Below are 25,849 nucleotides of genomic sequence, written 5' to 3' on the forward strand. Positions count from 1 at the left end.
GACCAGTGTTTCAAGGGCATTCTTATCTACAAAGTGAGTTCGACATCAGTCTGAGCTCCACGAGACCTTGTCTGCAGATTGGCGGGTAGCTCAGATAGGATATTCTGGCACCTTTTCATAATATCTAAGTAACAACTACAAATTCTCTCCCTATGGGAGTTAACCCACGAGGCCTACATCCTTCTGATTTATGGCTGTGGATAAAGATGTGGTACAGCATCTGTTTCATTGCTTTTCTGTATTAGGGATGCCTAGAGTTCTAAAAAAATGGACAATGGCCTTACATACATTTCAAAAGCTCTTAAAAACTGGTGCTTAACTTTTCATATTTCCCACCCCACAGGCATTCCTTATACCCCCAGACCAAGTTATGAAGGAAAGAGCTCATTATACTTTAAAAACCCAAATACCTAAATTGCAAAGTAGAGACCTTAAATACTCATATCCCTGTCATATCTTAAATCATGCTCTGATTGTAATTAATATATTCTAAAAACAATATGAGTTTTTTCCTCAGACACTTCTCCACAAAAGTTACACGTAAGCCCCTAGGACCTCGTCATTGGTAATTGGAAAGGTCCTGATATTTTATTAACATCAGGAAGAGGACATACTTATATGTTTCCACAGATGCTGACTTGCCTTTTTATGGAACCCAGATCACTTGACCACATCACATGGCCAGACCATTGCAGGACAAAGGCGCTCCTCGCTGCTAGTCTGATTACAGGCTATTATTTACCTCTAGATTATTAATAACTGGGCCTCAACTTTATAAATAAATTGATACAATTCCATGTCCTTTTGATGAATTCTGTTCATCAATGATGTCAAAACTGATAGGAATAGGATTGGAAATTGTTAGGGTCCACAGAGGTTTCCTAGTGAGATCTGGGCTTGCTTTACACAGCAGGGCTGCATAAAGGAATGGATTGACCATTCATGCATGGTTACCAGGTGTTTGGAAGGGTCTGCACTTGGCTGTGCTAGGGGGAGGTCTTTTGCTCCACCTCTTGGCATTCCTATAAATAGCCCTTTAGAAGAGACAGAAGGGGCTGGTGGGTTTTGAACCAGGCTCTCCAGAGGCTATCCTGTGTTTCTATCTATATTTCTATCTATATCTCTCCTTTATTTTCTATCTAAATCTCTTATCCCTCACTCCCCAAAAGTATCCTGGGGGGAAAATGGGAGCAGGTCTCCCACAGAAAATGATAATTCTGTTCTGAATATATTTTATTAATTTTGACCAAAAGATAAATAAGACTTGCTATATATATAAATGACACATTTCAGATTTCATTCTCTGGCTATCCTGATGTTTTGTTGAGACTTCAAGGGCTCATAATTTTGGTCTGACAAATATCACCACTGTTATCATATTGCTAATATGTCTAAAGATTTTGTCTGTAGCTAGAGTTTTCCTGCCTGGCCCACGGTCAGGGCAAATCTCTCTCACCCGCCAGTCCCACAGCCACTCAGACCCGATTAAGTAAACACAGAGACTTATATTAGTTACAAACTGTATGGCCATGGCAGGCTTCTTGCTAACTGTTCTTATATCTTAAATTAATCCATTTCCATTAATCTATACCTTGCCACATGGCTCGTGGCTTACCGGGATCTTCCCAAGCGGCTTGTCATGGTGGCGGCTGGCAGTGTCTCTCCCTCCGCCTTCCACTTCCCAGAATTCTTCTCCTTGTCCCGCCTATACTTCCTGCCTAGCCAATGGCCAATCAGTGATTTATTTACTGACCAATCAGCAACACACTTGACATACAGACCATCCCACAGCATTTGTCTTTTTAAAAAAGGTTCTTATAAGCTTCAGGAGATCAAAATTCACCCAGGCCCACAAGCCAAGAAGGACCAGGAGAAATATTATCTGACTACAATTTATTTTCCCACCTATAAATTTTTTTCCTTTGGCGGTGGGGAGCTTTCCCTCTCTCCCTGGCCTGATATCCTCTTCCCTCATCTGCAAAAACCATACATTTAATATTTCACCTAAGAGAATAAGTTTCCTCTTTAAAACTCCTTAGCTGCATGTTCTATATTTGTTCCAGCAGAAGTTCTAATTATTTAAAGAGTTACAGGTTGTCACCCTCCAGGAGTGTGCTGTCTAGCTGTAGCCCAGTGCCCCGCCCTCTAGCCCACAAGACAGGGAGTCCTGCTACACACTCCTGGCTGCTTCTCAGCATAGACTGATTCAATCAATGCCTGCATGGACAACACATGAAAGAGCCTGCTCTTTCTCAAGTTTCCACTGTGTTTCAGCCTTCTGAACTCCAAACTTTACCCTATATCAGCATGAAGCAACCACAAGCAAATTCTATGCCCCAAAATATCACCCCCCTTCATTTTTTTTCTTATAGAACCTTCCTACCCAGTGACTGGTATGTAAATACCTTTGGACTGTTACTGTTTCTTACTTGATGATCCCTGGACTCCAGCTCTGTAGTGGTCCTGTAACAATTAGCTGAGCAGTAAATTAGAAGAGGGAATTGGGAAGAAAAAAGCTTGTAGGGTGAGAGCTCATTCTTTTGGAATTAGGATAAGGCAGAGAGCAGGGCCCTGTCTGTGTGCACGAGGAGGAGAAGCACTGCTGACAGTCTGGAGTGAGGCACGTGGAGGGAGCAATGAAATGAAAGCTCCTATCTTAGCTGGAAAATCTTTTCCCATTAAGTAACTCTGAAAGTGCAATTAAGTCTGGGGAGAGGGGTAAGGCTGTCCTCCCTACCCCGACAATAGGGAAACAAGGAGAGGTGAGACCCCAAAACTCTCAGGACTGGGTTAGTGGCTCTGGTGTCCAGAAAGAAAGAAATGGGTCACTTCCATGTTGCATTCTGGGTTCCCTGGGAGCCAGGCTGTGACCAAGCCTAGGTCTGCTGGGGGTGTTAGTTTGATGCTCCCATGCCCCTCAGTGCCAGGGTGCAGTCAGCTGATCAGTTGTCTCTCTAGGTGGCACTTTGAACAAGGCCCAATTGATGGCCTGGCTGGGCATGCACTAGTTTGAGTGGCCTTCTCCCCACCCCACTCCTTCACCCCCCCATTCCTCCCACCCCCCCACCCCCACACTTAAAACAGGGACCCAGCAGCTCTCAGGAGCCAGTTGGACAGCATGTGCCAGCACTTGGCAATTCTGTTCACAGGCTTTGTCATCTCTCCCCTGGTATGCCTTAAATGCCACAGCCAAAACCCCGCCTGTGGGGTCAGGAGCCTTGCTCTCCAGATGCTTAAGTTTTAGCCCTAAGTTCAGGGAGCCCTGGTAGACAAGAGATGGATTTTATTCCATGTCTTGAATTTTTTTTTTTTAACCTAGTCTGCTAGTTGAGGACAGCTTTAGGAAGACCTGCCAGGAGGCAGGATGTAAACTGATCTCTGGCTAGAGAGCCATCCCGGATTACTGTCATCCCCATGTGGTTCCCGATTGTAAACTTATTTGCATGCATCCTAGCCTGCTTTCAGGGCTTGAGAATGAGTGGGAGGAGTTAAGGTGAGAGCCCAATACAGAGAGCCCGCTGGATACCAGAGAGCAGAGAGCAGAGAGCAGAGAGCGGAGCTGAGAGCGGAGCACAGAGGGGAGAACAGATAAGATAAGGTTCTTTGGAGTCAGGGAATCCTTAGGTTTAGGAATGCATGTGGTCAGGAGAGAGACAGAGAGAGAGAGAGAGAGAGAGAGAGAGAGAGAGAGAGAGAAGAGGGGCTTTAGAGCTTAGGTAAAAGAGTGAGGATAAGGTAACTCTTCTCATTTGCCTGTTCGATGGCAGAAGTTAGATAATTCCCATGAAATCCACCCTGATCCAGAGCAGAGACCTTCTGCAGCAGCTCTGGCCAGAAGGCAAATTCTCCGGCCCTTCCTGGAGAAAACAGAGAAACTCCAGGAGCAACTGAACTTGGAGAAGTCCAAGATAGCCACACTGGAAAGGGAACTGATAAAAGCTCAGCAAATCCAGACCCCTCAAAGACACCTCCATGGTGGGTCTGAGAGATACATCAACCATGATGATCCTGGGACCTCTGGGACCCATGAAAATTCAAGAAGCACAAGAAACATGGTAGGAGGGATGAGTGTGGAGCCCTCAAGATTCACCTGTGAGAAATTCTCCTTATAAGCACTCACTTCTCACCAGGCAGCCTTTTGCCACCACAGCCTTCAGAAAACATACAGGACGCAAGAATGAACCAGCTTGAATGCACAAGGATTTCAAAAACCATCTGATGTAACATCTATAGGCAAGGTTACAAAGCTTCTAGGTTTTTTAGCAATGCTCTCACGTCTTCCCTATTGTCATATTTCTAGTGCCATTTACTGGACTTCTGGTGAATAATGAGAAAACATGCCCCACCATTGAAAGAGGAACAGAATCACACTGTTTTGGCCCATGGACCAGGAAGCTGCCATGACTTATTCTTCACTACGGATCCAGGGAACTTTCCCTGTATGTAGAAAAGAATAAAATATGGCTCTAAGTACCAGCTCAGAAGAGATCGTTGCCCATATTTCAGCAGTGCCTCAAAAGTTGTATCTACCCCTACAACTGCCAGCCCCTTCGAGCAGGGAGTTTGCCTAATATGTCTTCTGGATGGAAGCAATCTCTTATCTGATTTTGTATTAGTAAATAAAAGGCTAGCGTTATATGAAACAATTAGAAGTAAGACTATAATGTGGACATTCCTGAGCTGCTCATTAACTTCTGAAACAAAATCAGCAGAGGCAGAGGGCTTAGGGGAGTTTGATACACCTGCTCCGCGTGTGTTCTAGCCCTCCTGTGGCTGTTCTCCACGTCCTAGTCTCTTGTGGCTGAGTCCTATTGCTTTTGAGTTTTTGAACATCATCAACAGGTTCTCTTGATTTTTTTTAACCAGAGTTTGTTTTTGTTTTCTATGCTTTTAACATATTTCAATCCAAATCTTTCCCTCTGTGTACACTTAGAGAAACAGAGCATTTGTAAATAAAGATTTTTATCTTGGAAAAAAAAAACTACACAGAGAAACCCTGTCTTGAAAAACCAGACAGCATCCAAGACTGCATGTACTGTTGCTTGTCCACTCAGGTTAAATGTGCTCTCCTGAGTGGAACATAGGTGAACAGAGGGAGTCCCTGGAAGCCTTCTCAGGGCCCTACATGCCCCTAGAAGTGTTAAATGTCTGATCTACCGCCAGAGAAGGAAGAAGAAGAAATCTGAGAGATACAGCATAAAAACTGGTACTATGTCATTGTCACTGGGGCTGTCTGAGTGTTTTCAGTACTGAAGGGAAACTGTCAACTCCTCTCCATTCCTGGCTGAAGTCCACCGGATCAACAGAACACTTCTACTGGACCAAGAAAGGTCTCAGAAAGAAGGGTCTTCCCGTCCCCAAGGGGCCCTACTCAGGCTTCCCATATAAGAGAGATGCCGTTGTGGGAAGCACTGATGGAGACAACCAATCCAGGATGCCCCAACCAGACCAAGCAGAGTACAGAGGAGAATAGGTTCTTAGAATGGCCTGAGATGAGGCCCTCTGTGGCAGTTCCCTTCATGCTCCTGTTCTGACTAAACAAGATTTAACTGGCATCCACAGTCTTGGCACTGAGGAAGGATATCAATGTTGCCAAACCACAGAAGTAATAGCTACAGGAAAGAGTTCACTGGGCCCCTGTACTATGCCAGAAGCTTCTTGTAATGAAAATGTAACATTTGGTTTATGTGGAGGCACTTGGCAACAGTTCAAGTCACCCAGCGATTAATATGGCATACACTTACTCTATGCAAGGCATTGTCGGGGAGCTTGTGGGAATCAGTCTTCACTATTAGTGAAATTATTAAGGCCACTCCACGTAGTTAAAAGGGAGGTTTATTTTGTGGGGGTAACTTACAAGTGAAGGGATAGGTAACAGGGTTTGGGAAAGGTGTAGCGCAGTCCAGCGGTGTTCTCTGGAGAACTCTGATTCATCTACCTCCAGCATCCAGGGTCCAGGAACCAAGAGAGCTCCCCCATCTGGATCTCCAGTCTTCAGGAGTCCTCTCTCAAGCTCTGCCTTGTAGGCATGACAGTTACCAAAGCCTCAAAGGGGGTGGTATTTCCAGGTCAAAGCTGGAATGGCTACCCACTACACTTCATCTTCATATTCAGGATGTGAAGATTCTCAACCTAGACAAGAAACGGGATCATCCTTCAGCGGCAAAATGTCAGATTGTTATGAACAGATAGCAGTAGTGAGGGGGAAGCAGATTTTCACCTTTGCAACACCAAAGTCCCATGTACTTTCTGCTTCTCAAAACACCTTTTTTGACATTGCAGTTTACATTGCGGAAGATTGGAATCAAGGGTGGAAATATAGATGGGGGTGGGGTGGGGTGAATGGCAATGGAAGAGGTCACCAAGAAACAAGGATGGGAGAAACAATCACCCCAGAAAGGCATCACGGTGAGAGGGACTGATGGGAAGTGGAAGAGGACACAGCAAAAAGTGGGCATTATTGGTGCTGTTTTAACTACTGGAATTCCCAAAGATGTGAAACACGGCTGATCCTCTCCTGACGGTGGTGCTGGTGAACAGCCTAAAGCCATCTCTGCCTTTTCTCAAGGTGGCAAGAACTCTCTATAGCCTGTGGTGAGGATGGGGATGGCAACCATCCACCCCACCCACCATAGTGCCCAGGTCACTGTGTTCTGCTCATCACTAACACTGAACTGAGTCCTTCCTCACCAAGCAGACAGGTGAGACTCAGGGGATGAGAGAAGCTGGATAGTTTGCCTGAAATCTCACAAAGAAGCTGGTCCAAGATTTCATCTCTCATGGATGCTGGTCGGTTTCAGAACACCAAGCCTGGGATGTTTCTGGATTCATAACAGCATCTGTAGAGGGCTATATCTGACAATCCTGAAGGCAGATTAAGCTGAACAAGCCAAGTCTGCCACTGTGATGACATAATTCAACTAACTGTGTTAGGCAGAGTTTCAGCATCACTGGCCTCTTCTCTGCTGAGGAATGTAGTAAGTTCTCTTACACTCAGGGCTTAGGGTTCCTTTTACTCTCTGGTCCATTCATATCCTCCTCCCCCTCACACACACACACACACACACACACACACACACACACACACACACACACACCTTATCTGTCCCTTCTAGTTCTAACATGCAAAGATCAACCCCTCTCACTTTTAAATTTAATAAGTTAATATTAGTTTTGTTTTTCAGATATTTTCTACAGTTCTCTGGTACTCTGCAAGGCACACTCCTAACAGTATGGTTCAAAGTCTTTTGTATATGAAATTCTAGGGCTCCATGCTCACAAGCAACTACTGTGGACAAGAAAATACACTGACCACTTTCCTCCTATTGCTGTTATCTAATTTTATTCCCAACCCATCTCAAAAGCTTCATGCAATCTCTGCCAATGAAACCACGTGTTTCTCTGGAGTACTATAGATAAGGAGCCAGCTGCTCTAGGAAATCTTTCTAAATGGATGAAAGAACCTCCTTTACCTGTCCCCTGGAGTGTGTGTGTGTGTGTGTGTGTGTGTGTGTGTGTGTAAAATATAGAATAATGTATTATGTATTTAATATATATTAAATGATCATATATATATATATATATATATATATATATATATATATATATATATACTGACACATGGAACTAGTTCCAAATAACTGGAAAGGTATAGAGTCCCAACTGAGTACTTGTATATGAACAGAGCATACACATGTGTTTCAGGGGAGGACTGTATGAGGAATTACAGTCAGGATTTGAGGAGAGAAGTGGGTAATTAACTTTATAGGAACCATGAATGATCCCCTTTATAGATCACTGTCAAACTCTGTTGGGAGTCCCATTACATGAATATTTCTGTTCGTGATCTTCTGGGCAGGCTGACACTAACAGTGAACCATGCCTTGTGTGAGTAATACATGAATACATGAATTTCATGATTGGAAATATGCTGAAGGGCTTTTAAAAACACAATTACAAAATGTCCTAAAATTAAAGTTTCAAACAAGTATGTTGAATGTATGGTTTTAAACTGATTCAGCAACTACTTTGAACTTGTCACTTTTTACAATAACAAACCCATATTTGGACTTGAAGATTCTGGATTAATTATATTCTGTTCTGTTTTGCAGTTTGTTTAATTACAAAACCGCTCAAAATAGGATCTCTGTTGAATGCTTCTATAAGGAAAGGTCTAGAACACCGTTTGTCAAACAAGCAGCTAGGCACATAAAGAATTTATTTGTTTGCTCCTTTCTCCAGTCTTCTACGGTCCGGCTGCAGGCTGTACAAACACAGAAATACATTTGGTCCTCTAATTCAATGAAGTGAGACTTCCGGGAGTCCACCACAGACAGCACTTTGGGGCGGGGCACATCACCTTCACAAACAGGGCTTAGTAGGGCCGGACTGACTGCCAGGCAGGGTGAGCATTGGAAATGATGCCTGGAGTGGAGTGACTGTCACAAGCTGAAGGCTCCTGAGGCGGCGGCGCCCCTCTCTGAGCCAGGACCCTTGATCTGGCCAGCCCCACTCAGCCGGCTCCAACCGGCTCCAGGAGGGTCTCCAGCGGAGCCCCGCCCCAGCTGCCTGACTTACACCGAAATTTAGTCTTCAAGTTTTGGTCTTGAGACTTTTGTCAGCTTCTGGGAGGAGAGCCGACCTCTGACTGGGATGTTTAGGGACTTGGGTTTGTACTTGGTGAGTTTTGCTATGTGCTCCGCTTGGAAATTACCTGGGTTCTAAGGTAAAAATCAACGGGGAAGCTGGGTAAAGGGGAAGGGTTTGCGTTTAAAACGGACTGTTGCTGTGCTGCCATGGCTTGATATAAATTCGCGTTTCCTTCCTTTGTTATTTAGGCTCCCAGAAGCTCAAGTCCTGAGCGTCCTGACAAAAGACTGCCAGCCCTTAAGGTTTCTTGCTGGGAAACTAGGACGATCTGAAAGCTGCTGCCCATTCAAAACCTACAGCTCCTAAATGACTGAGTGATGCAATGTCCTCGATGAGTGGGTCTCGAGTCTTAACCAACGCCGCTCCTAGATGAAAGTATCCGGAGGTCAGTCATCGCCCACTCAGAGTGCGTGCGCTCCCAGCCTGCCACATCCTACTGTGTGAGCCAAGGCCCCTCTGTTGGGGGGATTGTACCCTCGTCCTTTGCTTTAGACTGGGACACTCTTGTACCCGCTGCAGAGTCTAAGTCCCCCAGTGGGCTTGCTTTGTGCAGGCTCTGAGGTCTTCCCGGAGGGCTGCTAGCTCAGAGTACAGCTCACCGGGACCCGCCCCGCCGCGCCTTTCGCGTTCCTGGATTGGGACTGGACTAGTCTCCGCAAGGCGGGAAGGAGAGAACAGCCTAGTCCACAGGACGGGCGGGGGAGTATCAGGGCGAAAAGCATCGGGAAGATGGACCGCTGGCTCTTCAATGCGAGCCGAGGATGCCAGGTCCAGAGGTGCGGAGAGGAAGGGAGCGGGTGGCCCAGCGCCTTTGTTCACTGCGGCCTGTGGGCGTGAGCGCCGAGCGGCGACCACCCCGGCCCAGCTACCGCCTTTGTGCTGCAGCTCGGATCTGGCGGGCAAGGTCCAGTGCAGCCGGTTTCCCGGGTCTGCCAGTGGGGAGAGGAGACTGTGGCGTCACGGGGCCCGACCCAGCCCCCGCAAGGCTTCAGGCTGCGTCCGGAGCTTTACAGATGCCAGAGTGAGTTGCTGCCCAACGCCTGGGGCGGTTTGCACATGGGGAGGCGGGGGAAGCTAACCGCACTTTGGACTAGTTACTTCCTGGGGGCGGGGGGGGGGGGGCGGAGAGGACAGGCAGGTAGGGAAAACGGGAAGTTCTTCCCAATTAGAAGCCCTCTTAAAAATACCAAATTTTATTTTGCGTGCTAGTGGATTGATTGCTCAGATATCCATAGGTAAAAGTAACAACTTTTGATTCACATTCTTTGCAGCAGTACTGGGTTTCCTAGGCTATGGGCCATGTTACAGGGACACAGCTGCCACCGCATGGAGGGTTGGTGGTGTTGGAGCTAATATTTAGGGTAACTTTCTGGTGAAAGTACATCCGTTAGAATTGGATTTGTTCCTCTGTGCCTGTATTTTGGGAAACAGCCTGGTCCCAAGGGGCAGGGATGCGGGGGGGGGGGGGGGGGAGTGAAATGAGAAATCTGAAACTGACCCAGAAAAGGATGATTGAGGGTAGTGGTGCAGACATGGCCCCACCCTGAATAGGGTGGTAATTAGCAAGCAGCTGATAAGGTCTGAATTTTATCAAAAGAGGATTGTAAGGCTCTGGGTTCAATCTCTAGCCCAAGGGGAAGGGTTTGTCAAAAGAAACATGTGGGAGATGGGGGGGGTATTTTTAATGTAAGATAAATTCAGTACCTGAGAGGCTTCCATCATATACTTAAAACACCTCTCTCTCTCTCTCTCTCTCTCTCTCTCTCTCTCTCTCTCTCTCTCCCTCCCTCCCTCCCTCGCTCCCCTCCCTCCTTCACCTCCCTGTCCCTTGCTCACCCTCCACTCCCACTTATCCTTACTAAGCACTGATCAAAGGCTGACTCTGCACCTATCAGTCATCCAAGGGTTCACTTATGACACTTAGTATTTCCTCGAGTGTTATGACAGGTGCATTCTCTAACTCACAGGAGCACCGGAGCCCTTCCTAGGGAACTGGGAGATGAAAGATGAGTAAGGTGCATAGATGCTTATAATTGCTTTGCTTACAGAGAAATTTTAGAAGATGGAAAAGGACTTTCAAAATGAAATCTAGGCCCTATTGAATAAAAAAAGAAAAAGTACTCACATATTTCATTAAAATCTGAATCAAATCTCTCTTTATAAGAACAAAATATATCCAAACAGATTTGTATTGAAAGTCCATAGGTTTCTAATTCTCAGATATAGAACAGCTTGGATAATAACTCATGGGTTTCTAAATGGGTCATCTTTTAAAATGGGTCACTTTGGATAGAATCATTGATTGCACTTGCTGACTTACAAATTGTAAAGGGTTGAGTTCTATCTGCAGCTCAAGTGCATTCAGATTTGCATTTCAGAACATATATTGAAAGAAACTGGGAGAAAGCTAGAAGATAGTCTTTCCCCAAAGTTTCAAGGTGCTACAAGTTACAAGTTACTGATGTGCTAGGGATTTTATATGTGCTCAGTAGAGCAGATCCAAGCCAATTATCCAAATAGTTCCTCCATTGAACATCAAATCTCTGCCAGCAAAGATGTAGAATGGTGTGAATCTAGAATTACTTACAATAAACAGTGCACATCACAGTACACAGTATACATTAATATATATATATTAATTATATATTATAATTATACATGTTATATATATATATATTCCCATATACTCCATGTTTAAGAATCTTTATATTTAAAGAAGCTTGATCAGATAAGATATGAACTTTGAATAAATAAAATTACTTTTTTATATTCAACACTGTGAATTTAAAGGCTGCCTTTGGATTGGTCTTATACCAAAATTTATCTTCTATAGTGAATTATTTAACACTAAAAAGCAAGTTTACTCCATAAAAACAGCTTGCTACCAAGTGTGTAGGCAATACAATTCCAAAAGGTAAAGTTCAAGATTTTGTGATAACATACGATCTACCTAAAATTTCATATTTTATCACTCTTCCTACTTTCCCACAACCTTTTCTATAACTGTCTGATAGCACTCTAAGCAAAATAAGCTAACAGGCTGACTCTACTGAGGTTTCAGTCTCCCTAACTGACAAGCTTTATCTGGCATCATCGTCACTGAAAGACATCTTCAGTACATGGATGGTCCTTGGCATTCTTTCTGGTCAAGGATAACAGACACCATGATTGTTTCATAATGATCTATTAGATGGCTGTTAGCAACCAATATTTTAATAAACTCATATCTGACTAATAATTTTTTGGGAATATTACAGTTTTTGAAAAGTTGATACCTGCCTGGAAATATTAGTCACCTACCAATATGTGTTAAGACCCATGAATGGTTTCTAGAGAATGAAAATTAATGTATATAAAGCAATTGATGTGACCCACACTTTTAAATTATGTCAGATGATCCTCGGAATATACTGGTACCTGGTTCAAAAGCAAGTCAAGTGCATATGATGAGTGAAATACAGAGACCAAATAAATGCATTTTTTTTTCATTCTAAAATTCTAGAATCTTCTGTTCTCTCTTGCATCTATCAGGTCCAGATTTCAGATTGCAGCAGTATACTTACTGATTCTTCTGTGAAATATATCCAACTTTGAAACATCTCTGAAGTCACCCCCAGCATCCTGACTGACCTGTTCAGGTATGAGACTAGTTCATATCTGTTGCATTCATTCAATGTAGACATTACTTACTTCTCAGGGCTACCCAGAGCAAGGCATGTGCTTCCTAAAAGGTAACGTAGTACGGTACATCATTGCTCAGTGATGTTTACACTATCAATTTGTTCTCTGTGTGGCAAACTCTCAGTCAAATGGTGCTTCTAGATGTCCATAAGCAGATGGACAACTGGCATGAGATGCTCAGCATCACTGTATGCCTAATCTTACTGTGATTGAACCCAAGCTCTCCTCTCTGATCTCCTTTTTTTTTCCTCTTGGGTTTTTTGTTTGTTTTTGTTTTTGTTAGATTTATTTATTTATTATGGGGTGCCAGATCTCATTACAGATGGTTGTGAACCACCATGTGGTTGCTGGGAATTGAACTCAGAACCTCTGGAAGAGCAGTGGGTGCTCTTAACCTCTGAGCCATCTCTTCAGCCCGCTTTTGACATCTTTTCCCCTCGGACTAGCTGCCGGCAGCTGATTTGCTGTTGCTCACTCAGCTACATTGTTTCCTTCTGTGTGCTTTGAAATGAAGTGCCTTGCTTCCTGCTCCTCAACTCCACCCCAACTGAGAGGGGAGCCCTTCCCTACAGGACTCTTGATTTAGCAAATCACCTATCTTGGTGATATCAGATTTATTGCCCCTGACTTCTTTTACCAACTGAATTCAAGATTTCAGATGTAGCTTGGTGAATATTTTTTCTTTATCCTAAGAAATCTCAAGAATGTTTGGGAAAAAAAAATCCCAAATTTTTGAAATCCGAGGTTCAGACAAAGCAGTCATTATGTGTGAAGAAGCATCCTGGTGATGTTGGGAGTGGTAGCAGTTTTTACAGTGTTTTATATCACATTGAAGGGATGAATATTCAACACTTGACATGTGAACTTGTACCTTTGAGTCATATTTTGTCTATAAACTTTATGACAGGTAACTGATTTACATCTCTGAATTATGCTCTCCTTTTGCCAGTCATTTAATGAGCCAACTTTGAATATAAGTTTTGCTTGCCCATACTCTGGATGAAATTGTTGATACAGCTTTAAAAAAAAAAAGGAATAATTTCTGAGGGTAGGGCGTGACTCCCTGTGTGGTATGACTGCTCAAATTTCAATTTACCAGGTATTTCCTGATCAAATTCTTCCTTCAAATATCCTCTGAACTACCTCTCCTCTTCTTCTCTCCTCCCGGCTTCTTTCCTCAACCCTCCTCCTCCACATTGGGTGGCTATCCCTAGACTCTCTGGTATTCTTCCAAGAAAGGACTATGCATATGTAGGACACAGGCTCATTGTTAGGGTCCGAGAGAAGCCCCCAAGAAAGACCAACAGTCACATATGCAACTTAGCAAGAGTGTTTATTTTCAGCGTGATGGGGTGGCAAATAGCGACCCCTAAAGAAGGTCATAAGTACCTTTTAAACGGAGTTAGGGGAATTCCAGGGAGGAGGGATTAATCTGGTGCTGATTGGTGGAGGAAAGATCAGTCTGGGAGCTGATTGGTGGGAGGCTGCAGTGGTTAGGGGCCCATTGGTGGTGGTGGTGGTGGGGTCTAGTGTCTAGGGGCTTGTTGACAGAGGGTAAGAAAAGCTATCTTTAGCTAGCAGAAGTGGGGGTGGGAGCATCTGCTGAGTCAGCAGAAAGGGCTTTGGGGCGCCTGCTGAGCCAGCAGGAGGCTTGGGGGCGCCTGTTGATGGGTTGCCCCTAAGTCGTGGTTTTCCTGAGAACTGCTTACTCAGCTCCAGCCGGTACTAGTGAACCAAAACTAAGGCCTGGTCCATGTCAGGGCTGCTAGGGGAGCCTGTCCTGGCCCTGGTTTGGCCACCTGGTCCTCTCACCCATCACATCAGTTGGCCTGTTGTTTACTGACACTGGGACTGTTAAGGGGGGGGGGGGGGGAATCTGTGCCCTTGCAGAGAAGAGAAAAGGTCTCTTAGCAAAGAAAATGTGTTTTTAAAATCCTGTAGATGGTAGAAAGTCATGTGACTTCAGATTCCACATGGTGTAACAGCTTTCTCTGCTCCCCTGTTGCTTCCCTTGGCCTTGCCCAACCTGCTTCCCTGTTCTGTCATCTTTGTGGGATCTGTGGGAAGAACTACGCAGGAAGAAAGGGCAGTGAACAGTTGGAACATGGGTCTGGAAATTCTGAAGGTTGAATGGTTACCCTGGTATCTCAGTGCCCCAGTTTGTTCCTCTGCAAACATGGAGAGATGTTTTCTCTCCCCTGGGTTGTTCCTAGGCTTACAGAGTTAGCAGTCACATGAAGCACTTAGAATAATACCCATTATGTATAGAACATACCCCTGTTAGTAACTGCTGACAGAGGGGGAGTTTCTGTTTTAGCTCGAAAACAAAACAAAATGACAACTGGTGGCAGTGAAGGACTTTGTTTAGAATAGCCAAGCCATTTGTATACTATGTGAAGATATATTGCTGTGACTGATTAAGCCAATCACATAGTATACAAATATCCCACAATATATGTCAACTCAAACAATTGTGTTGCAAGAATGAGTTTAGAAGGCCAAATTTAAGAAAGTAAACGTTCAACCTGAAACTTTCTTCATACTTTTATCTCAAATTCCATACTCAAACTAGTTACAAGGAAGTTTTAGTGATAAGGTAAAATATCACGCGTCTCTCTAATTCCATGCTACCAGTTCCTAGCAAAGCCTTAGGATCCATCTTCATCCATTTCTTCATTCGATATTTCTCTGTCTTTAGTTCTCCTGTGGCTAGCAAATGGATCTAGCCCATGTTTAACAAAAAGAAACATAATTTAATTTACCAAGGTGGATATCTTACAACTAGATCATCAAACAGATTGTATAATGCGAACCCCTGTGTCCCTCACATCCATTCTTGCTAAATTGGAACCTAAAGTCTTTGGGCTGACACTGAAGAGCTAACTATGAATGCGTTCTTTATAGAAGGTTAAGGACTTCAAATGGCTTCTAAATTTTGCCAGTGGCTTGAGCTAAAGTTTCTATGACCAAATTCACAGTCACAAAAACAACTAAAGACAAATGTTGGATAATTTTTTCCCTTTTTTTATAGCACTTACATTAGAAATATTCAAACCTGAATTAAAGAATATAATGAGCTGGGCCGTGGTGGCGCACGCCTTTAATCCCAGCACTTGGGAGGCAGAGCCAGGCAGATATCTGTGAGTTCAAGGCCAGCCTGGTCTACAGAGCAAGATCCAGGATAGGCACCAAAACTACACAGAGAAACTCTGTCTCGAAAAAACAAAACCAAAACAAACAAACAAAAAAGAATAATATAATGATTGAGAGGCTATCTGATGTTTCACACTTGAAATGTGTAAACTGAAATACCAGGTTGTTTTCTTCCTTGGCAAGCAGAGTTGACAGTATGGGCTGGTAACCATTTTTGTGGCTACAGAAAACTTTGTATTTCTTTCTTTTGAGTGTTGCCAGAACAAGATCCGAAAGTCATCGCTTCCGTGTGGACTTCATGTAATTCAAGTTTAAATGCAAATAATAGAATGTATTAAAGCTTAAAAATGTTGACTTATTGGAGGAGACATTACTAGTTTATATATAATTTTTCAAAAGCATGTAGCCTTTAAAGGGATTGTTAATATATGGATGACTCACAATGGTATTCTATATCTTACACTGATTTCAAAAATGAAGGTAACCATCAATTTTGTGCCATTTTCTATAAAACTATTCTGAAGCCCATTTTCATTAGAAAACATTTTTTAAAGGTTTATTTTATTTTGCATGTATGAGTGTTTTGCCTGCTAGTCTGTATTTACACCACATGTATGTCTGGTGCCCACAGACCTGAGAAGAGGGTATCAGAGCTTCTGAAACTGGAGTTACACGTGGTTGTGAGCCACCACGTGAGTGCTGGGAACCAGACCCTGCTCCTCACCAGGAACCAGTGCTCTTAACCTCTGAGCACGTCTCAAGCCCCTCGGAAGCAAGTGTCACGACAATATTTTATTTCTCTCAGGAAGGAAAAAACTACAACCAAGGTAGAATGGCTAAATTGTTTGTCTTCTTCTAGTCCATTAGTCTCACCCATTTCCTCCCAATAACACTGACGACTTAAATAGAACTTCAGGATTTCTTTTTGTTTTGTGAATGCTCCAGGAGAAGAGCTTGTTTTGCCCTCCACTACCCACACATTAACCACATCTTAATTGTCTAATGAAGTACCCTTCAAAAATACCTCCATTAGCCGTCACCTTGTTGTCCCCACTTTCCTCCTGTCCCAGAGTTCTCCTACACACACCAATCTTTCTGCTTTACTTGCCCTGTGAAATGTGCGGAGCGTTCCCACCAACCCCACAGTTCCCCAGCGTTTTCTTGAGTGCAAGCAGCAGGAAATATTAGATAGGATTTAGATTGTGGAGATAAACAGATAGAAAATACAGGATAGCCTCGAGAGGGCCTGGAACCTATTCCAACAGGCTGACTGGCTCTGCCCCATGGTATTTATAGAGACACTAAGGGGTGGAGCAAAAGACCTCCCCGCCCCAGCACATGGATGAGATTAGGACCATCTCAGACACCTGCACTCAGGCCCATGGTCCTAATCATCTTCTCTATGCGGACCTGCTGGGTAAAGCCACGAGGAACCTGAAAACGGGCTCCCACAGAAATGCCTCACCCCTAACTCAGTGAGCCTGCCTCACCCCTACCTCAGTGAGCCAGTTTTCCTCCAGTCAGTGATACTTGGAATCCCGTTTCAGTCCTTTCCTTCCTTCCCCATCCCAAGCATTTGTCAGGCTCTATGGGGATTTTGCTTTTGCTGACAAGATCTTCTTTACTCTTTCTTTATCCGAAGGTCTGTGTGCCGTAGGTTCAGTCTCCAGCTGGCTGTAGTGAGAAGTGGTGGAGCTTTGAAAGGTTGAGGTCATGGGAGGTGGCCTTCCAAAAAATTAGTGCAGTTCTCATAGAGATAGTTCTTTTGAGAGTCTGTTGTTATGAGGTAAGGCCACACCACTTATATGGCCCCTTCTGAAGATAGCTGTTCCCCTCTTTTCTTCCATGTTGTGACATGGCCAAAGGACCCATTGCCAGGGGCCAAATATATAGGACTGTTTGATATTGAATTTCCAGCTTTGCAAACTGGGGCCTAAGGCAACTTCTTTTCTTCGTGAGTATCCAGCTTCAAGTACTTTGTTATGGCAACAGAAAACAGACAGATGCACATTCCTCACATCCATCCTGCCTCACAGTAATTATACCATCCCTACCACATCCTGCATTGATATAAGACCCAGATAAAATGATTTCCAGCTAAACTAATACATTGATGTGCTGATCACGAGGGATTGTGTGTCTGCAACAGACTGTGAAATTAATCTTGTTTGCTCAAACTTAATATACTGAATAAGAGAGCTATTGCTACAAAAGAGGAAGGAGGGAAGGACGGAGAGAGGGAGGGAGGGAACAAACAGTTCTTTCCTTTCTCTCTGAAAACAAAGATCATCATCCTTCCTGCATCCACCTAGCATAGCAGGTCATCTTAGCCTTTCCTGAAACCCCTAAATAATCTTCTCCCAGCCCACTGTATGTTGTACCTGCAGTTGGCTTACTCCAAAGTAATGAGAGAGTGCCTCACCATTGCGTACACAGAAATTATAGTGTATGTGGGAACAATGAGTCTTACCTCAAGCAGACTATAAATGCTATGAGTAAAAAGATGAGAAATTGTCACACCATGTTCATCTACCAGACCTGGATTGCACATATCCACGCCACACCCCTGCACCATGCCTGGCTTGTCCATGCCATACCATGCCCTTTTACTGTTTCTGCCTTGCACAGTGCACACTGACATGCCTGCAGGGTTAGCTAGAACACTAAAAACTGCAGTTGTTTAACTTGAACTTAAACTGCAAATACCACTATCTTGGTTAAAATTTCAAAATCTTTATTTTCGCATATTGCAAAAGTAAACACAACAAGAAAATGGATTGATAAGGCGAAATATTAAAAAATCATGTGTTATTATTGGGAAACTTGTAGCTGCTTGACACACTAACTGTAGGTTTTTTTTTTTTTAGAAGTTTATAGAGCTCTTTTTTTTTCTGAATAAATATTCTTTTAAGTCAGCACAGCTCCCTGACTCGGAAGTATTTTAGGAGATGTCTGTCACCTTGTTCTGCTTATTTAAAACCAGAATTTAAAGATTTTGTTTTTATTTGTGTGTATGCATGCCTCCTGTCTTGATCATTGTGTGTGTGTGTGTGTGTGTGTGTGTGTGTGTGTGTGTGTGTGTATGGTATTGGGGATTGAATGTGGGTTCTCTTAAGAGAGGCAAAGACTCCTAACCTCTGAGCCCTAATGTTCTACTGTTGTTCTTCATTTTTCTGATTACTTTTTTAAAAAGATAAAATTCCTTTCTCTAAAATAGAAATAAACTGGAGTTATAGTGCACAGCCTTGCCTGTTTTCCTTCTAAGTTATTCTTTCTAGCACTCTGCTCCATGTTTCCAGTAAGCTCTGAAGTGATCTGTAATTTTTAGTTCCCTCAAGTAACGCTACATGGATGGTCACCTCTAATGTACAGACTAAATATTAAAGCCAGTGACGTGAAGCCTTCTCAAGGTTACACAATAAGTCTGGCTGGGTACAGAGGTGACCCTTGTTTCCAGTTTATTGGTTAGCCCTGTGTTGCAAGTGGGTGCTGAACTTAACACTTGTTTCGTGTTTTCTGAAAGGCCCCACATTTTCTTCCACCCGATGAACCAACTTGTGGGCTTCTCTTCAGTGACCTTCCCTGCGCTCCAGATGTAAACTAAGTGATGTGCTTGAAAGTAGATGTAAGGTGCTGTGAGGTACAGAGAAGTGAGAGATCCGGTTTTTGAAGAGCTGGGGCAGCATTGCTCAGTCCTGTTCATGGGTCTAGATGGAGGCAAATGCTTCTGCTCTCCTTTGGGCTGGGAGATGCTTCCCACGGCTGCTCTACTCGGAGGACTTAGAAAAAAGGTATGAAATAAACAAATAGTTTACCTTTCCTAAATCTTCCTCTAATCACACCAATACTCTCAGTGAGATTTGGTTATAGTGTTGGTTATAATGTATATAAATAGTGAATCCACGTTTGACTCTGTTGATGAGTAGAAAAAATTTCATTCCCAAACCTCACATGATTCACTAAACGCAGTGGTCTAGGTTGCTGGCTTTGTCATTTTTTCAGAACTGTTTTTTGACTAATTGAGGTCTACTTAGAGTATTGGAAAAAATGTAGAAACATAAGGTAAATATATAGACATCATGGAGGAATAAAATGATTTTTATAGACCAGTTACTATGTTAGCAGCAGCAACAGAACACCAAGCTGAGTCAGGGTCCTGATTCACCCTAGGGATCTAGTATCTTTGGTGAGTCAGGCACGCATTTGAATGAGTTCAAATGCTTGGAGGAGTGGGCTCCCAAGCTGATACTCTCCCAAGCTCAGGCTTATAAATGAACTTGGTAAGAATTTGCAGGATAAACTGGCCAAGGTAGCTCAAAGGTAGGAAGTTGGTTGTGCCTGTAGTGTGTGTGTGTGTGTGTGTGTGTGTGTGTGTGTGTGTGTGTGTGTGTGTTTTGCCTACATTCATGTCAGTGCACCACACGTATGCAGTGCCTTTGGAGGCCAGAAGAGGACACTGGGGTCCCTGGAACTGGAGTTAGAGGTGATCTGCAGTGTGGGTGCTGATAAGCTGGAAGAGCTCTTAAATCTCTAGCCCAATGTCTATACTTCCTTACATTCCAAAAGTTAGTGTATTATTCCTTTCCTCGTTGCTATGACAGAACAGCTGCCAATCAACTTAAGGAAGGAAAGGTTCGCTTTGATTCACAGTTTGAGGGTGCTGTCCATTGTGGCAGACAAGTCTCGGCACCAGAAGGACGAGGCATGGGTCACGTGCATCCACTGTCAGCAACAGACAAAAGTGCATGCTGGTCTTCTACTTACTCCCTCTTTTTTTGTTTGTGTGTGTGTGTGTGTGTGTGTGTGTGTGTGTGTGTGTGTGTATGTGCATGTTTTTTGAGACAGTGTTTCTCTGTGTAGCTTTGGAGCCTGTCCTGGAACTCACTCTGTACACCAGGCTGGCCTCTGCCTCCTAGTCCTGGAATTAAAGGTGTGCGCCACTACCCCTGGCTGCTTCCTCCTTTTTTATTCAGTGGAGGACTCCATCCACTGGACATGCCTAAAGGTTTGTCACCTAGGTGCTTCTAGACCCTGGAGAGCTAACAGTCAGTATTAATGATCACATTTACCAACCTTTGTTCTCTTCCTAGGTCTGTTGAAGTAGAAACTATAAATTTGTTCCACCTGAAAGTGTTCCTAGACTTCTTAAACACTGATTGATGGTGCTGTAAAGGATTCAGCCATCAGGGATTATCTATTAGCTCAATTTACATCTCTAGGTCCTTTAAGCTATATTGTGAGGAAGGCAAAACACCCTTGCTTTTGGCCTTCATAGGCGTCCCTTACCTGAATGATCACAAACAAGACATTGCCCCTGAGTGAAAGTTATTTTGCAAACTTTTGGCAGAACCCAGCATCAGAAACTAGTGTTTCTTGCTGTTTTTCTCACCTTCTTCAGAGCTTTAAATCAAGACATGATAAGCACATGGAGTAGGAAGGCATCGCCATACTGATCTGTTCTTTGGAGCCGGGCATTCAGCCTTTTCAAAATCAAGCCAATTAGCATTACATCTTTGAATGCATACAACACAAGACTCACACCTACTGCTTTCTGTGTACTCTGCTTTTTTTTCTTCTGCAGTTGTAGCTTACTAAGCAGTTTTTGCAATTTTAAAATCTGTATCTTACCATGTTGTACTACCCATGTTAATTAGCTGTGAACAAGGTCTCAGTGGGGCTTGCTTTAGTCCCCTCTTTTGGACTTTCTCATGACTGGCCCTTGTAGTTACTACCCTAACTAGGAGCAGTAGTGGGGAATGGGAAATAGAGCAGAATCTGAAAATTCAGAGAGGAATGTAAGGCAGTGTCACAACTGGAGTTAGGCTCCTTCACTGGGGTTCTCAGTGTGGGCAGTTGTTTTTATGTCAGTGTCAAGGATGGAGGTACAGGACTACAAGTCTCCAGGCACAAAGCAGGATTTTGCCCTAGAACTTATGCTGTGGGCTTGCAATCATTCTGCTTCTATTCTCCCTCCTAATCCTAACCAGTATCCAGGATCCATATCTGCCACCCCTGGGTGGGAGCAATTACATTCCTAGGAACAAGTGAGGACCATCTTTGACAGAGTGGGTGAACTTTAGTTCACACTTCTAGCCGAAGGATGCCTGTAGAACTTGGGATGTGCACACACCATGCTGTCAGAGTGGGAGCATGCCAGCCCACTGTATTGCTGGTGCAAAGAGCAGGCAATGTACAAGAAATAGCCAGTAATTCGACAGTGTGATAGAATGGCTAAAGAGGTAGATTCAAAAGGGTCTTAGATGTCATGCTAACTCATAACCTAGGCTCTGTCTTGTCACTAGCTGGTGGGCAGGTCTGGAGGCTTTGATGAGTTTATTTGATGTCATGGTTATGTCAGAGTTTTGGAAAGCTCACTCTGACTAGTAGCTGGTAAGGGCATCCTTGAGTCTGTGCCCTAGTATGGATGAGAAGCGATGATGACCCAAAGGGGGAAAAGACACCAAGATTAAGTGTCTTATGGGATTAAACAATTGGAGATGGGGCTAAAGGCAAAGGAAGACTTTTAAGTTCTGGTATAGATGGATAAAGTTACATTCAGGCACCAAAAAAAAAGTAAGAAAGAAAGAAAGAAAAAAGAGATGGAAACAATAATTGTTAAGGAAGAAGACTGAATAATATGTTCAAATTAGAAGATCCCTGTGTAATTGGGTAAATTATCTGATTTCCTCTCTTTCCCTACACATTTATGCATACTCAGATTTGCTCTGATGAAGACTGAGTTTACTGGTACTTTCCTAGTTTCTCGGGGTTCATAGTAAGCTGCATAATATAGTACAACAGACAGAAAGTGGCCAGCAGTCCATTAGTGTTCACAGCCCCTGGCTTGGTAGTTCCACAAAGATAGGCTTGGTAGTTCCAACTTCCCCATTTAGAACATGTTAAATACAAAGTTCCTGTTGAGTTTCCAGATAATAAAGTACATGTAAGGAGGCTGCCTGTATAGATTTGAGACTCACAAAGTAATTTGAGAGTTTGGAAATTGCTTTGGAAAAGCAAATCTTAACTCCTTGACTGTGAACCTTGATATTTTTAAAAGGAAGTTTATTCTTTCTTATTCCTGGTATGGGGGAGTTTTAATGGAACTTTACAGATGAATTTAATGTTCAGCTAATGCTTTGCCTTTATCTATATAACTACTTAGAGCCTGACTATATATGCACACTTGTAGCATTTAAATTGTAAATATACGAGATGACAGCTATTGGGGGAGTGGGGACTCCTTCTTTTTTAAGGGTAGGGAGAGACAAAGTTGTCAATATTCTGAATAGGAAGACTGTGTCAAGTATTTTCCCCTGTTCTGTTTTTTTTTAATATTGCTTATTAAATGCTAATGCCACCGATGTTTTTATGATAACCAGCCAGGTCACATTTGGCTTAAGAGACAAGGAGTAATCTTTTCTTTGTGGTAACTCAGTGACACATTCACATGTTGTTCTTTTGGTAGGGCCACAGTGCGTGTTTATAGGAAGAACCACATGGAGGAATTGCATGAGGCTGTACACAGGATTTAACGAGGAACGCCAGGGTGGACAAACTTGGACATGTCAGTGTTGCCATTCTATAGTGCTCCATTCTTTTGCAATCCCAGAGAAATGTTGCTAGAAGAGAATATCATGTGGAATGAGACCTTTTCCCATGTTTTATGACCAACATCTATTTTACAAATACCAAGTGCTGTAGTCTCGGAGAAGCAAGCCGCCATTTACAACAGACCTGAGAACATGAGAATGTTTGTTAGTGGCAGAAGAGTCAAAAGATGGAAATTTTTTCAGCTGTTTGCCACTTGTTTTATATTAAGCTTCATGGTTTTTTGGGGCCCGATCAAAAACCACATTGTGAACCATATGAAGGCCTATTCCTACAGATACCTCGTGAATAGCTATGACTTTGTGAACGTTTCCCTTTCTCTCAAGCACAGCTCCGAGCAACCTCACTTCCCGTACTTGATCAACCACAAAGGGAAGTGTCAGGCTCAAGATGTCCTCCTCTTATTGTTTATAAAGACCGCCCCTGCAAACTATGACAGACGTTCTGCTATCAGAAAAACGTGGGGCAGCGAGAATTACGTTCAGTCCCAACTTAATGCCAACATCAAAATTCTGTTTGCCTTAGGAACTCCTGCTCCACCAAAGGGAGAAGAGCTGCAAAAAAGACTGATTTGGGAAGCTCAGGTGTACAAGGATATAATTCAGCAAGATTTCGTTGATTCTTTCTACAATCTTACTTTAAAATTACTCCTTCAGTTCAGCTGGACAAATACCTTTTGTCCACATGCCAAGTTCCTGATGACTGCCGATGATGATATATTTATCCACATGCCAAACCTCATTGCATACCTTCAAGGGCTAGAGCAGATGGGTGTTCAGGACTTTTGGATTGGTCATGTTCATCGTGGTAGCCCTCCCGTTAGGGATAAAAGCAACAAATACTACGTTCCCTATGACATGTACCAGTGGGCAGCTTACCCGGACTACACGGCGGGTGCCGCCTATGTCGTCTCCAGCGATGTTGCTGCCAAAGTCTACGAGGCATCACAGATGCTGAATTCCAGTCTGTACATAGATGATGTGTTCATGGGCCTCTGTGCCAACAAAATGGGGATAGTGCCACAGGACCATATGTTTTTTTCTGGGGAAGGTAAGATTCCGTATCATCCTTGCATCTATGAAAAGATGATGACATCTCATGGACACTTAAAAGATCTGCAGGACCTCTGGAGGGAGGCTACGAATCCTAAAGTAAAGAACATTTCAGGAGGGTTTTTTGGTCAAATATACTGCAGGTTAATTAAGATAGTTCTTTTCTGCAATTTAATTTACAGGAGTCCATATCCTTGTAGGGCTGCATTTGCTTAATAGCACTTGAATGCTGCACTGTGTTCACTATCACTGAGCCAAACTTGGAGGGGGAAAAAAATCTATAAACATTTCTCTATACCCTAAGTAAAATAAACTGAAGGCAAAGAGATCATTCCAAATCCCAGGGGATTAAATGTTTGCTTGTTACAGAAACAAGTCAATGTAATGTTGAATTCATAGTTTAAAATTATTTCAAGGACTTCAAATTTTAAAAGATTTAGATCATGAGCAAAGGCAAAAGTAAAGCAAAGTTCAGGTTCTCACTTGGTGCCACATGTGTCTCTGAGGTATGGAGAGCAATTGACATGCCTTGGTATCAAAACTGTGGTTTGGGAGAAATACCTAGCAAATGGATAATGGAGCATTTCTAAGAAATTAATATGTCTTTAGAACAAGCATTCTAATTTATTTTTATTAAAGAGTACTTAGTGGGGGTGGGCAGGTGGTAGAGAAGAAAAGTATACAAACCTGAAGAAAGTTTCATTCTAATGAGGACATAAAGGAAAATGTCTACAATCCTGTTACAGTTGAATCACTTAACATTGACATTCCTATCGCTATTTATCTAGACAGTTCTGGTACCATTTAAAATATACTTATATCGTTTTCTCAAATTTAATTTTTAACATAAAATTTGAAAAAGTCATCAGCTCTGCCCTCACCAGGACACTATGTAGACTTTCTCTAAAATTATCAAACAGGAGTAGTTCCTGGCCCCTGAGGGCCTTCTCTAGAGAGAAATTACTGTCAGCTCCAATAAGCTAGCTTTAATTTAATGAATTATTCAATGGATTTTAAAGCATTAAATACTGGCCTTTGCTTAAGGTAGTTGTTTGAATCAGTATACATACTTACATAGAGGAATATAATAATGGAAAATACTTAAAAGAAGGATGGGCAAGGGGTGTAACTCAGCACCCAAACAGAAAAGGCAAAGACACATCAAAGGCCCCTTTTCCTTGTAACTTGTCGTATTTTAGCTTGGAGTCCAAATCACAGCAGTGATTACTAAAATTAGCCCACCACTTACCGACAAGGTCTTGTAGGCCACAGATGTTGTTCCAAGCACAGACTTGTAACCTGACAGTTTTTAATATGCTACCATGTCTAAATAATCCATCATTTGGCTAAATAAATATCAGTGATTATCTTTTAAATATTTCAAACATGGCAGCAGAGCAAAGGAGTTTGGTAAGTTTGAGCTGAAAGTTTTGGTAAAGCAGCATGTCCTTTGTAACCGGAGGTTTGGCAGATGAAATAAAGTAAATTACACTAATTTTAAAAAGTAGGATAAGAAATGTGGCTATAATACCAGCAGTGTACCAGCCCTGGAAGGACTAAGCAACTTCCATCAATGAGGACGTGCAATGCTGGCCAAAACAGTGATCTCAGCAAAAGCAGATGGACCACTTAACTAACCTCAGGCAGAGGCACGTGCTAGCAAAAGCCCAGTTATCTTTAGGATAGTACTGGAAAAATGTAAAAAA

The 25,849-nt window shown here is 43.0% G+C and overlaps 1 protein-coding gene across 1 annotated transcript; it reads left to right on the forward strand.

Annotated features, from left to right (window-relative positions):
* Positions 1 to 23,225: 23,225 nt before the first annotated feature.
* B3gnt5 (UDP-GlcNAc:betaGal beta-1,3-N-acetylglucosaminyltransferase 5) lies at positions 23,226 to 24,359 on the forward strand. Its single transcript, XM_059277735.1, has one exon. The coding sequence runs from the start codon at positions 23,226 to 23,228 to the stop codon at positions 24,357 to 24,359; it is 1,134 nt and encodes a 377-aa protein (XP_059133718.1).
* The last annotated feature ends 1,490 nt before the right edge of the window (positions 24,360 to 25,849 follow it).

This window comes from Peromyscus eremicus, chromosome 12 (genome assembly GCF_949786415.1).
Source record: "Peromyscus eremicus chromosome 12, PerEre_H2_v1, whole genome shotgun sequence".
Classification (NCBI taxonomy): Eukaryota; Metazoa; Chordata; class Mammalia; order Rodentia; family Cricetidae; genus Peromyscus; species Peromyscus eremicus.

Coding starts and splice junctions, on each gene's coding strand:
- B3gnt5 (XM_059277735.1), top strand. CDS start 23,226: ATGAGAATGTTTGTTAGTGGCAGAAGAGTCAAAAGATGGAAATTTTTT.